This window comes from Peromyscus eremicus, chromosome 23, assembly GCF_949786415.1.
Source record: "Peromyscus eremicus chromosome 23, PerEre_H2_v1, whole genome shotgun sequence".
In the NCBI taxonomy this organism is placed as follows: Eukaryota; Metazoa; Chordata; class Mammalia; order Rodentia; family Cricetidae; genus Peromyscus; species Peromyscus eremicus.
This window is the reverse complement of record NC_081438.1, coordinates 13,764,708-13,779,307: the sequence shown is the minus strand read 5'-3', so window position 1 is coordinate 13,779,307 and position 14,600 is coordinate 13,764,708. Positions and strand designations below refer to the sequence as shown.

General features: G+C 42.4%; 1 protein-coding gene and 1 non-coding gene across 2 annotated transcripts in view; one reads left to right on the top strand and one right to left on the bottom strand.

The window, feature by feature from the left end:
* The window catches only part of Kntc1 (kinetochore associated 1), a 77,092-nt gene that overhangs the window by 62,086 nt on the left and 406 nt on the right, over positions 1–14,600 (bottom strand). The window contains exons 2-11 of the mRNA XM_059249551.1: positions 13,198–13,366; positions 10,082–10,202; positions 7,919–8,034; positions 7,501–7,579; positions 6,511–6,588; positions 5,080–5,114; positions 4,733–4,843; positions 2,377–2,470; positions 625–677; positions 220–335 (exon numbers count right to left, since the gene is read on the bottom strand). Coding sequence (XP_059105534.1) covers positions 220–335; positions 625–677; positions 2,377–2,470; positions 4,733–4,843; positions 5,080–5,114; positions 6,511–6,588; positions 7,501–7,579; positions 7,919–8,034; positions 10,082–10,202; positions 13,198–13,326 — 932 coding nt within the window. The 5' untranslated portion in view covers positions 13,327–13,366. The remainder of the gene's footprint in view (positions 1–219; positions 336–624; positions 678–2,376; positions 2,471–4,732; positions 4,844–5,079; positions 5,115–6,510; positions 6,589–7,500; positions 7,580–7,918; positions 8,035–10,081; positions 10,203–13,197; positions 13,367–14,600) is intronic.
* On the top strand, positions 3,701–3,802 carry LOC131898702 (U6 spliceosomal RNA). The gene has a single exon (XR_009376008.1). It is a non-coding gene; the product is annotated as a U6 spliceosomal RNA (small nuclear RNA).

The window sequence follows — 14,600 nt, the reverse complement described above, 5'->3', positions numbered from 1 at the left end:
CGCACTCAGAAGACCATGGATTCTCTTTCTACCATAATTATGCAGAAGTCCCTATTACATTACCTATTTGGGGCAAATAGAAAGTGGCAGATAGTGAATCGGCCCTTCCTCATCCAGACCATCGCAGATGTGGTTCCGAACACAAGACCTAAGTAAGTATCTGAATAAACCCAGACAGGAAACCTGGTGCTACGAAAATCACTATAGACTCCAACATACCAGGTAAGTGACGAGGGAGAATCGGCTTCTGTTGTGAGGAGAAACTGCTCCACGGGAAGAGATGGCCAGTTCCACACAGGAGTGAGGGTGTGAGCATCCCACAGGCTCAGCACATTCTACGGAAGCAGTACTCAGTTAGCCATCCTGATGACCGCAGAGCTAACCTTTCGGCTCTGTTTCTTGATGCACACACTGAAGCGATGCACTGCACACACTAGTCCACCCCAGCTCCCGCCCTTGTCTAACATCCTTTAAACAGACATGATGGGGAGGAGAGGATGGAGCTCGGTGGAGGACACTTGCGTGGCACTAATGAGGCTGTGAGCTGACTCCCTAGCGCAAAGGCGCAAGTAACAAAAAAGTGGTCACAGTAAACGGAAACACTGAAGAAGTACAGAAACATACGTCAGTGTCCAGCACAAAAAGCAGGTTGTCGATCAGCTGAAATGACTTTGCACCTGAAAGAGAAAGGGGGATGTCTAAGGATTTTATTTCACTACCACACAGGACCCTGTTTCGGCTGTGAACGACCATCTTCATGAAAAGGAAGAACTACTTTAAATGAAGTTCCCATTTTCATCTATTGCTGCCTCAGTTTTGGGTTTTATTATCGTTCCTTTTGTTTCAAGATGACCAACCAATAAAACACAAAGCCTGGAGCCGAGTGTGGCGACACACACCTTTAATCCCAGCACTTGGGAGGCAGAGGCAGGCAGATCTCTGGAAATTTGAGGCCAGCCTAGTCTACAGAGTGAGTTCCAGCACAGCCAGGGTTGTTACACAGAGAAACGCTACCTCAAAAAAAGGAAAAACAAAAACAAACAAAACCCAACAACACAAAGCCTCTCCAAATGTAACAATTGGAACATAACATGAACATGTGTGGAGTCACCAAATGAATCTGGCTGGTTTCAATGTGGCATAACAACATGGCCCACCCATGCTTGGAAAAGTGGCTAATACCTATACTCCCAGCATTATGGAAACTCACACAGGAAAAGAGCCTCAAATCTGAGTCAAGTCTGGGCTACATGGTGAGTTTCTGTTGTTCAAATCTTAAATCGTCTTTTTGTGTGTGTGTGTGGTTTTTCAAGGTTTCTCTGTGTAGCTTTGGAGCCTGTCCTGGAACTCACTCTGTAGACCAGGCTGGACTCGAATTCACAGAGATCCGCCTGCCTCTGCCTCCTGTGTGCTGGGATTAAAGGCATGTGCCACCACCGCCCAGCTTAAATCGTCTTGTAATGAAAAACCCAGAGGCAGGTATCAGGGTAAATGCTGAAAGATCAAAGAAGCAGAACTACCAGCCACTAGTTCTGACCTCTATGAAATCCTCAGCCTAAAGAGCATGAGTTCCTGTTTCCTCACACCTTACATACCTTTCTCTGCCCAGACATCACTTCCTGGGATTAAAGGTTTGTGTGTGTGTGTGTGTGTGTGTCTGTGTGCGCATGTGCGCGTGTGTGCCACAAACTGGCTTCTATGTCTAATCTAGTGGCTGGCTCTGTCCTCTGATCCTCAAGCAAGCTTTATTGGGGTACACAATATATCACCACAAGTTTCAGGTCAGTACAGACTACATTAAGAGTCCACCTCAAAAACAAAGACAAAAATCAGGTGGGCAAGATGGCTCCATGCATAAAAGCATTTGCCAAGCCAGAAAACCTGATCAATCCCAAGGACCCATGTGGTGAAAGGAGAGAGCTGATACCCAGTGTGCCTCTGATCTCCACATGCACATAAGGTAATCAAATCTGTACACGTAATGTGCAAACTAAACAACTGAAATGAAGGAAAACAAAGTAAACATGGGCCAGAGGATCTGCAAGGTGGTCAGTGGGAAGGGCTACTGGAATCAAGTCTGACAGCCTAGGATCAAGCCCTAGAAGTCACAGTGGAAAGAGAACAATCCCTGAGAGTCATCCTCTGACCACACATACACACACACACACACACACACACACACACACTCTCTCTATTGAATATCCAGCAGCACATACATTATGTATGGCAGTGGAAGCAGGTACTCCTAGTACTCTTAGGGAGAGAAGGCTGGAGGATCAGAAGTTCAAGTTCAGCCTCAGCTACCCAGCAAATATGAGTCCAGCCTGAGCATATCCAGAGTGGCAACAGAAAGTAGTGTCAGTGGCTTATCTCTACCTTTGATAACCTCTGTGTCCACAAAGTTCTTAAGGGACATTTCTTTCTTGGTAGAATCTGGTTCCCATTTTGAGAATGCACAACTACCAGTTCCCTAGGAAAGAGAAAACAGGATATCAGCTGGAAATCTTAAACCCAAACCTTCCAGGAATTGCACAAAGCAGACGCACATAAAGTGTACACATTCTGAGTTCAAGTACGTACGTACGTGTGTGTGTGTGTGTGTGTGTGTGTGTGTGTGTGTGTATGGGGTGGGGAAGAATACCAGAGCATGAATCTCCAGAGCTTTACGAAAGCTAAGCAAGCACTCTCCTCCTATGCTGTATCCCCAGCCATTTGTATTTCATTTTCAGGCAGTGTCTAGCTAAGTTGCCCAGGCTGGCCTCAAACTTAAGATCCTCCTGTCTGAGCCTCTTAACCAGACAGGTCTGTAGGCAAGGTTTGCAGGCAAAGGCTAACACCCTGCTCCAAGGAACTTTTATCTCAGTTTCTCTCTGAGCTCCAGAACACACTGGAGGGACTGAAGAGATGCTCAGCAGTTAAGAGAGCTTGCTGTTCTAACTGAGGACCTGAGTTCGTTTGTCAGCATCCAGTGGTCCACAATGGCCTGTGTCTCAACTCCAAGGGATCTGACACCCTCTTAAGGCTTTTGCAGGCACCCAAACGAACATGATATACACAAAAATGAATAAAAAAAAGAACAGACTGGGAAGAGCAGTGAGGTGTTCATATTCTTTGTTACCACTTGAATATTTGAGTACACATATTCAAACATCTCATCCCAAAGAAAAAGAACCTCTTCCAACATTATAAGTATAGCCTTTGTTTATTAAAAAAAAAAAACAAAAAAGCAGGACTTGGTGGCATACGTCTTTAATCCCAGCACTCAGAGACAGAGGCAGGCGGATCTCTGTGAGTTCGAGGCCAGCATGGGCTACAGAGTGAGTTCCAGGATATGCGCCAAAGCTACACAGAGAAACCCTGTCTCGAAAACCAAAAAAAAAAAAAAAAAAAAAAAGCTGGGCAGCAATGGCACACACTTTTAATCCCAGCACTCAGGAGACAGAAGCAGACAGATATCTGTGAGTTTGAGGCCATCCTGGTCTACAGATCGAGTTCTAAGACAGTCAGGGCTACACAGAGAAACCCTATCTTGAAAAAAACAAAAAACAAAACAAAACAAAAAACCAGTTGGGTCTGGTAATGCATGCCTTCAATCCCAGTGCTGGGGAGGCAGAGGCAGGAGGATCTCCTGATAGACCTTTTATGGTCACTCCAATTTTAAAATAGCAATACTTGAACAGTATTTAAGAGAACTACATGCTTGCTTTGGTAGCACATATACAAAAACTGGAACGATACAGAGAAGATTGGCATGGCTCCTGTGCAAAGATGGCAAGCACATTATGAAGCGGTCCATAAAGAAAGAGTGAGCTGCGGGTGAGGGGGGTGGGGTGGTGGTGGAGAAGGGCTACAGCGGTCTGCTTTGAATCTGAGATTAACATTTAGTGACATAGTCACAGGTGCCACTATCATTGAGGAGCCTTTTGTTTCTTTTTCTGTTGTTTTTATGCTGAAAGAAATGCTGAAATACGATTGGGTGAAGAAACAATACCTTGCCTGATCAAAAGAAAACTTCGGGCAAGGTTTTGCTCACCTTTAATCCCAGTACCAGAGAGGCAAGAGGCAGGTGGATCTCTGAGTTCAAGGCCAGCCTGGTCTATTCAGTGACTTCTAGGCCAGTCAGGGATGCACAGTGAGACCCCCAACTCAAAAAAGGAAAAAAAAAATCTCAGGGAGAGACTAGAGAAAATCAACACTGATGATCTAGCATAGAAATTTTATTTAGTTAATTTTATGACCATAATTTTATAATTTCCTTCCTCCCCACCCCCCAGCCATTTTTTGGAGACAGGGTGATGGGATTAAAGCTGTGTGCCACCAGTCCTGGCTTGTTTCTTTTGATAAAGATTTACTTTTTATTTTTATTTATTATTATTATTATTATTTTGGAACTGAAGACCGAACTCAGGGCCTTGTGCTTGCTGGGCAAGCGCTCTACCAATGAGCTAAATTCCCAACCCCTATTCATGTTTTATATGAGTGTGTATGCACATATGTGTGCAGGTACCCAGGGGACATAGGTGTGACCGTCCTGGAGCTGAGTTACAGGCATTTGTGAAATTCACAACTTGGTGCTGGGAACCAGTCTCTGGTCTTCCTCAAGAGCAGCAAGGGCTCTAAACCATTGAGCCTCTAGCACTGATTTCCCTGTTCTTGTCACATTACAAGTTAATTTGTATTTTAAGTAAAAAGAAACGTTTTATGAAAAAGCAAAATTTATAAAAAGAATTACCCCAATTATCACAGGAGTTTCACTTGCAAATTCTCCAGCCACAAGATTAAGACAACCAAGACTGTGGTAATTTTCAGTAGAAATAAAACTACATTTGAATTGTCCTTGTAACTGCAAAATTTAAAAAAAAAAAAATTAGAATAAAACATGTGTACATGTATGCCGAATAAAAATCATAGAAATCTGCTCAAATCAATCATCTATGTTATTAAACAGAAATGTTTTTCAAATGTTAGATTACAGCAATTCCTAAAAGTACCAGCCAGTACAACGATTAATCACAGAAACAGCTAGTACATTCATAGTAAGTAAAAATTTTAAAAAGGCAATATGATTTCTTTTCTTACCTTCTTGGCCAAATCCAAGTCTGTGTTTTCAATTGCTTCATTTAAAAAACAAAAACAAAAGGCTGTCTAAATATACTATCAATCCACAGGTTCATATAGACTAAAATTAAGACAACTCCTTTTGAATTAAAGTGAAATTAATGCATCCTAGGCCAAAGGACACAGGTCGGGATCAGTAAATTAGTCTCTCTGACCAAGGCTATTCCCTGAGAGCACATCGTATACTCTTGGAATCGGCCAATCGACCTGCACAGAGCCCTACCAAGTGCCTCTGCACCACCCCCGCTTCTACTAAAGCCTGAGTCTCACCTGTAAAGTATTCACCATTGCCCATCTGGCTCAGAACATCTCTTTTACCTGTCTTGATCCTGCATTAACTATGAAAAATGATGTATCTTAAATGTTTTTCTGTTTGTTTGAGACAAGATCTCTCTATGTAGTTCAGGCTGTCCTGAAACTATGTAGGCCAGCCTGGCTTAGAACTCAGAGATATTCCTGCCTCTCAGAACCGGGATTAATGATGTGAGCCACCATCCCCACTGAAAATGATGCATCTTAAAACCTAATCATATACATGGGACCTAACATGTTATCTAGCCTGCAGTAGATGTTAGTAAAGTTTGTCAAAACAAATTCCTCAGTTTTACCTGGCTCAGTGAGACTTAACAGTCCATACCATTGGATCACTGACTGTTACTGTGCATTATTTTGTGTGTTTGTTGTATATGGCATATGCACGATAGTACAGGGGTGTATGCACCTTTGCATGCACATGCAGAGGACAGAACAGGACTTTGGGTGTCTACCACTACTATTTTGCTCTCTGTCTTACTGCCTTGAGACAGGGGCTCTCAATGAACAGGAAACTCAGTTTCAGCTGTGCTGCTGGCCAGCTAACACTGAGGATCCACCTATATCCATTCCCACTCCTAATGCTGGAGGTAGAGGCAGAGCTTTTCACAGGTGATGGGAATTTGAATCCAGGTCTTCATGCTTGCAAAGCAAGTGCTCTTACCTACTGAGCCACCTCACCAGCTCACTTTGCAATATTAAAAGTTAGTTATCTCCATCACCGTGTTCATTCCCTCTTTCAAAAAGCTACTTAGCAGCTGAGATACAGTTCAGTGGTAGATCACTTGCCTAGTATGCACAAGACCCTGGGTCCGATCTTCAGTATTACAAAAAGTCACATTATTGTATATGTCTTTTCTTCCCAATTAAGCTATAAACTGTTTGAAGGCTGTAACCAAATAATATTTCTTCATATTCTACCACAGCTTCAGCAGAGAAGCATTATGTGCACTCTGAATACATCAAAGTATACCCAGTATCACAGGATGCAACTAAATTAAAATATTCTTAAAGGGAATACTTGAAGAGTTACTTGAAAACTAATAAACACTGTCACAAATCAACAAGAAAATACATTACCCTGTTCAATTTGTGAAAGCTGGAGGTTTGTAATATAAAAAAATCCATTGTTCGTTAGAAGCAACATGTAATAGGTACCTGGTAAAATAAAATCAAAATCAGTTTCTCTAAAAAGCAAGTGAATAGAAGATCCAAAGCAATACTGGAAACTAGCTCTAAAACCTGCCAACTAGGGTTGGTAAGATGTCTCAGCAGGTACAGATACTTGTCGCCAAGCTTGATGCCCTGAGTTCATTCCTCAGACCCACATGGTAATAAGAGAATCAACTCCCACAAGTTCTCCTCTGACCTCCAATGGTGAGCAGAAATTTGGTCCTGGGCACACACATACACACAAAACGAATGTTAAAAAAAGGAAAATAAAACAAAAAAAATGTGCTGGGCGGTGGTAGCACGCACCTTTAATCCCAACACTCGGGAGGCAGAGACAGGCAGAACTCTGCGAGTTCGAGGCCATCCTGGACTACAGGGCAAGTTCTCGGACAGCCAGAGCTACACAGAGAAACCCTGTGTCAAAAAAAAATGTTTTTACATGCTAAAAGCCACACAGATGTTCTAAAGGAATGTAGTGTCACAATGAAACACTGCTGTATGGCAGTATTCCTACCTAGAAAACACCTCCTCTTCTCAGAATTCTCTCTTACTTTTCCTTAATAAATCTACATTCACTCTCCTCGAAAAAGAAAAATGCTGTGCTGGGTGTGGTGTTACAAATCTTTAATCCCAGCAGGAGGCAGCAGAGGCAGGCAGATCTCTAAGAGTTTGAGGGAAGACTGGTCTATACAGTGAGTTCCAGGACAGCCAGGGCTACACAGAGAGACCCTGTCTCTAAAACCAAACAAACAAAAATGGTCTCTATTAATTGTATTGACATAAAAAGTATCATGATTTAGGTAGCACAGCAATGAACTAACAATGTTTATTAAACACAAATGTGAATATTTGATTGGGTTTCCATCAAAAAACATGCAAAAATTCAAAGAAACTTACCCTCATTTGAACCATCTTTCTCAATAATGAGATTCCGGTAAGTACGCTGATACTCATCGTTCGCTTTCTCCACAAAAGCCTAATTGTAAACAAATTTCAAATAGCAAGAGTAAACTGAGATAAGTAAAGAGTGAGGGGTATATGGTTTAAACCCTACTCATCAGCAGACATTAGCAATAACAGACTGCACCCTAAACGCTGCAGCTTGAAAGGGGAAACTGTGGGCCAGCATACTCAGGGTCTTCAGAACTTCACTGATCACTTTTGGGTTTACTTCCCATGTTCCTGCAGTCTGATTCTTCAATTGAAGATAAGTTTTTTTTGTTTTTGTTTTTAACTTTAAAATACAGATTCAGTAATGGCTTGCTAGAGTACGCTAAGAGAGCGTTAGGGTAAAAATGGACAACAGGGCTCTTACTTTGGTGAATAATGTTTGCTTTGATGTTACATGGATGAGATGTAAGTTGCCACTTCTCTCCCCAACCAAAAGAAACTTTCCTTCTTGACACAGGCCGACCACATCCACATCAGTATCTGAAAATTTCAAATCAACGTTACAAGCAACTTTCAATAGTCCTGGATTTCAAATAGAAAATGCAAATTTTCACACCAAAAAGTCAATGATTTATACCAATCTATGCCAAACATGGTGATGCACACCTATAATCTGAGACAGGTGGGTCAATAGGATTTCTCTGTGTAGTTCCAGCAGTCCTGGAACTTACTTGCTCTTGTAGACAAGGCTGCCCTCAACTCAGATCCACCTGCCTCTGCCTCCTCAATGCTGAGATTAAGGTGTGAGGAGGATCACAAGTTTAAACACAGTCCAGGTTTAAAAAAAAAAAAAAGCTAGTAAAAAACAAAGATTAAAACAAAAAACACAACAACAACGGAAAAAAAAATATAAGACAGGAAAATTTTTCAAAATAATTTTACCATAATCACTGGCCCATCACTTAAGTCAGTCTTTAATAGTCTTTAAAATCTCACAAAACTTTAAATTGTGACTTGAATCTGGGCCTGGTGATGTACACCTTTAGTCCCAGCACTCTGGAGCCAGATACAAGTGAGTTCAAGGCCAGTCTGCTCTACAGAGCAAGTTCTAGGACAGCCAAGGCTACACCACAGAGAAACCCTGTCTCAAAAAAAGTAACTTTTTTTTTTTTTTTGGTTTTTCGAGACAGGGTTTCTCTGCGTAGCTTTGCGCCTTTCCTAGAACTCGCTTTGGAGACCAGGCTGGCCTCGAACTCACAGAGATCCGCCTGCCTCTGCCTCCCGAGTACTGGGATTAAAGGCGTGCGCCACCACGCCCAGCCTCAAAAAAAGTAACTTTTTTAAAAGATGTATTTGGGCTGGAGAGATGGCTCAGAGGTTAAGAGCACTGACTGCTCTTCCAGAGGTCCTGAGTTCAATTCCCAGCAACCACATGGTGGCTCACAACCATCTGTAATGAGATCTGGTGCCCTCTTCTGGCCTGCAGTCATATATGCTGTATACATAATAAATAAATAAATCTTTAAAAAAATAAAATAAAATAAAATAAAATAAAAGATGTATTTGTTTTTATTTTATATGTGTTTTGACTGAATGTTATGCTTATGCCTGTGAGGGCCAGAAGAGGGCATCAGATCCCTCAAACTGAAATTGTGAGCCCCCATATAGGTAATGGGAACCAAACGCAGGTCCTCTCCAAGAGCAGCCTCTTAATGTTTGCCCCAAGTCTTTCAAGATTTTGCCTCAGCCTCCAAAAACATACCACAACTTAATTCATTATTGGTTTTTTGTTTTGTTTTGTTTTCATTTGGTTTCTCAAGAACAAGGTTTATCTATTGAACAGTCCTGGATGTCCTGGAACTCACTCTGTAGACCAGGCTGGGCTCGAACTCACAGAGATCCACCTGCCTCTGCCTCCCAAGTGCTGGGACCAAAGGCGTTCACTACCACTGCCCGGCTAACTTAATTCATTATTAAATCCATGTTCACTGGTACTTTAACGCAAAGAATTATTTCACACATGTATTCTAAAAGGTATTACAGTGTGACATATCCTAAAAGTAATGAACTTGACAATCCACCTCCTTCACCTGCAAACTTAAACACATACAAGAGTGGGAACTTGAACACAAAAGGCTCAAACAGGATTCAAATGTAAAACTGAGAGGACAGGTTATTTGAATAAATACCACAAAAACCAACAAGAAAATTAAATACTTGCTTGCATGCACACCCCCCCCCCCTTAGCCATTCTCAGGCAAGGTATTATGTCAGTGTCTTTTGAACCTAAGGCCCGACAAGTACTGAAGATTTTTCTTGAAATTCATCTATTTTAATTCTTTTAACAGTGGATTAAAGAAAACACAGCCCGGGGTTGGGGATTTAGCTCAGTGGTAGAGCACTTGCCTAGCAAGTGCAAGCCCCTGGGTTTGGTCCTCAGCTCCAGAAAAAAAAAAAAAAAAAAAAAAAAAAAGGAAGAAAGAAAGAAAGGAAGGAAGAAAGAAAGAAAGAAAGAAAGAACACACGGCCATTAGAAATCAGTAGCAATACACGTTGACTCTCAGGTACCTCACTCTGTCGGACATACCAAATATAAGACACAACTGAAGTGACCTGCATACACTGTCGAGCAGTATCACTGAGCGGTCTGCAATGATGATAAACCCATCGCTTAAGCTGCATGCTTGTATCTTTGGATTCCTTGAGGCCTGTAGGAGGGAAAACATGACCAAAAGTAAAATCATTTCATACAAGCTTCATGGTACTTAATAGTATTGTCAGAGGGCCGGCTGTGGTAGCACACACCCTTTTATTTTTAAATTCTCGTAGTCTGTTACACCTAGCCCATTACGTGCCAAGAGGAAGGAGAAAGACAACACTTACGGGTTCCAAAGTCTTTAATAAATCACCACATAAGCAGGGCACTGACCGATCAGGGCTACAGGACAAGGGAGCCTTGTTTCTCCCGGCAGCCCCAAGCAGGGGGAGAAGCAGAGTTTATAAGCACAGAAAGCACAGGCATTTGTTGCCAAGTTACTGTTACATTTTTCATCAATCAGAAGTCAGAGATTAGGGACTTTCCTCGTGTTTTCCATCATTGTCAACAGACACAAAATGTGAGACTTTCAATCCAACCAATGGGATTCATTTGTTCTTTCTGTTGTTAGCAACAGCCATAATGTTTTAGAGAACTAACAGGTACAAGAGACTGCTCCTACAGTATAAGGAGGAGGTACGTCAGCTATTGGAAGGTTCCCAGCTCCCCTAGGGCCTAGGAACTTGAATGGTGTTTCATCCTACAGGTAAAATGGAGTCTGAAGTCAAAACGGCAGTACTTAGGTCAAAGTGCTTTTGCCTGCTCCCTTCAAGTAGGCAGAGACAGGTAGATCTCTGTGAGTTGGAGGCCAGCCTAGTCTACATATCGAATTCCAGTATATCCAGGGCTACCTACTGAAGACCCTGTCTCAAAAAACAACAACAATAAACAAACAACAAAAGTATTGTCATATATTTTTCCTTTTATTTTATTTTTTTTTTTTTTTTGATTTTTCGAGACAGGGTTTCTCCGTGTAGCTTTGAGCCTGTCCTGGAACTCACTTGGTAGACCAGGCTGGCCTTGAACTCACAGAGATCCACCTGCCTCTGCCTCCCAAGTGCTGGGATTAAAGGCGTGCGCCACCACCGCCCGGCGTCATATATGTTTCTTTAAAGCATTACAAGACAAGAGTTTCCTCTTTAGTCTGCCTGGTCAGTCATCAAGTGCTTGTATATTGTATGGCATATCTTCAATTTATACAGGATCCTAAGTAGGGATATAATCCAGGATGGACAGAGAAGAGCAAAGGTATCTTGTTTAACTCCTTGTCTCCCAAGTGCTGATACCATGTTATAGGAACCAGGCATTAAGAGGAATACATGACTCAAGCCTGACTAGAAGTCTCCAGATTACACTAAATTAGGGATGGGAACCATGGCGAATTGTAAACTAGAGAATATATACCTCCATGAAAAAAATCCATATAAAGCAGGATATGCTTAACACCAGATATTAAAAGCCCTATGAAAATAATTCTGCCTCAGCCTCACTATCTAACTTATCGAGAAAGCTGGGTAAGAACCAGTACAGGTTTATTAAATATTGGCTAAATGGAATCTTCAGTGTAGCCTGGGCTATAGTTAAGACCCTGTCTAAAAAAAAGTCAAAATACAGAAAAAGTACATAGAAAGAATAAACTTCCACCCTTCAGAGTGAGGTAGGCAAGCACAAGAGTTCATTTAGCCTGTGACTGTATTCAGCTTGGGTTATGTAGACCTCTTTTCATGCAGTAGAGCACTTAGCAACCTAGCCCTTTTACCTGTATATACTATGCACACACACCTCTGAACAATGCACCCAACTACCTCCAAATGCCCTCAGACTGGCATCTGCATCAGGCTATTCATACACCGATCTCTGAACAGTAAGATAAATGCCCGTGCCCTTAACAATTAAATTTAGATAGTTTCTAGTCAAATGTATTTCCAATGCAGTTAAGTACAAAGCATAGAAATGTGGTCTGGCTAGAACTGGTTTTGAGTACACGTGCAGTAAAGGCAAAATCAAGAAGTTTTTAGGGAAAATACCCTATTTACCTTATTATGTCTATTCATAATTTGGGCATACATATGATTAAAATCAGATGAATTATTGGAAAGGATATGTGCAGCATAAAAATCATTATGGAGCTCGGGCGGTGGTGGCGCACGCCTTTAATCCCAGCACTCGGGAGGCAGAGGCAGGCGGATCCCTGTGAGTTTAGTTCGAGGCCAGCCTGGGCTTCAGAGTGAGTTCCAGGACAGGCTCCAAAGCTACATACAGAAACCCTGTCTTGAAAAACCAAAAAAAAAAAATTATGACCTAATCTGTCAATCAAAATAGAGAACTGCCTGTACTACACCTGTTAGCAATCATAAAAGGAAGCCACAAATCAGAGAGGCCTTAGTACCCTCCCTCTGGTGGACTGCAGCTTTCCTGCAGGGCATTCTAGTCTTTTCTTTTTTTCTTTTTGTTTTTCCAGACAGGGTTTCTTCGTGTAGTTTTGGTGCCTGTCTCTGCCTCCCGAGTGCTGGGATTAAAGGCGTGTGCCACTGCCACCCGGCATTCTTGTCTTTTCTATGGCTTTGCTTTGAATAAAATCTCTTGGCTACTTCTGAACTTAGGTGAGTTATTATTTTCAATTTTGGGGGAAATAGGCTGAAAATGGAGAAACACTGGCCTCCGACCACCAGTCACAAGAGAGTGCTTAACTTGGTAGCAAATGGGATGGACTTGGGTCAGGAAGGGAGCCCTCGTCTTCAACTCTATTAGGAATGTCTTATTTCCGTAGCAGACAGCAGATAATTCTTTATATCAATTTATATACACTATCCCCGCCGGGTTGCTTTTGCTTTAGGTTTGAGACAGTGCCTGGCTAACATTGCCATAACTGGCCTGGACTCACATGACTCGTGCTGGACTCCCACCTGCCTCACCCTCCAGATACTGGGATTATAAACTTGAACTACCATGTCCAATTCAGTTCACAACGACCTTGTACGTGTGAAATGTCAAAAGGAGTTAGGAAGTGCTGAGAACACTGCTAAGATGACGTAGGAGGAACTCAGATGACAATTTCCTATGGTTTGAGACTGAACCTTGACTCACTGTCAGTGTGAAATCGATACCTTCTCAGAGGAGATCTTCCCAAGCAAGTCTACTTGGTACAATGCAGTCACGTTTTCTTTTCTTGAACCAACATTGACGTGTCCACTTCCGGTGTCATCGCTTGTTAGCAGCTCAACATTGTTCCACATGTTTCTGAGATTGTCTGTGAGGAAGGAACCACTCTCTTTCCTGGAACAACACATAAAGTGACAGACCGAATTATCTTTGTTCATAGAATTCAGTTTTTTGGGTAATGAAGTGTTAATCAAAGAACAAAAATTAGTGTCACTACATTAAAACCTAACTTCAAACTGGACATTGACAATGAATGCCTTTAATCCCAGCACTCGGAAGGCAGAGGCAGGCAGATCTCTGTAAGTTTGGGGCCAGCCTGGTCTACAGAGCGAGATCCAGGACAGCCAGGCCAGTTACATAGTGAAACCCTGTCTCGAAAACAAAAACAAACAACAAACAAACAAAAAGGGGGTTTAGGTTTCAGGTTGTATATGGTACTGGTGGGGAACCGAAAGTTAGGTGCATGGCAGACAAGTGCTCCAGCCTGGCTACACCCTCTGGTTTCTACCTTCATCCAAAATGACACCTGAAACCCAGGCGAGACTTTAACACTCTCGTTAACAAACACAACTCCTATCACCTGTGATCTGAGTGGGACCGAAATATTAAGGTAGAAAATGTCCCTAGCTAACTGTTAAGATCTGAGGGAAGGAAGGTGCTACAGATGGCCTTATCAGTTCAAAGTGCTTGCTGCTCCTCCAGAGGACCAAACCTCAGTGCCCAGCACTCACACCAGATGGCTGACAACTACTTGTTAACTCCAGCTCCAGATCTGATGACCTCTTCTGCACACACACACACACACACACACACACACACACACACTTAAAATAATAATAATTTCTTTTTAAAGTCTATGAGCAGGGCAGTGGTGACAAATGTCTTTAATCCCAGCACTTGGAGGCAGAGGCAGGCAGATCTGTGAGTATGAGGCCAGACTGGTCTACAGAGCGAGTTCCAGGACAGCCAAGACTACCCAGAGAAACCCCATCTCAAAAAGTAAATAAGTAAATAAAGTGGAAAACGGTGGGAAAGACCTAAGTCTTCAAGACTGAATTTCCTACTTAGTGCATGGAAGCTAACTACGCGAACGGGTGATAAGAACAGACTTTTGGCATCAGTGACTGAGGGAGGAAAAAAGGGAGCCAAAACAATATCATGAACGAGATAAAACACAGTCAGTGGCTGGGCGGTGGTGGCGCACGCCTTTAATCCCAGCACTCGGGAGGCAGAGCCAGGCGGATCTCTGTGAGTTCGAGGCCAGCCTGGGCTACAGAGTGAGTTCCAGGACAGGCTCCAAAACTACACAGAGAAACCCTGTCTCAAAAACAAAAACAAACAACCACAG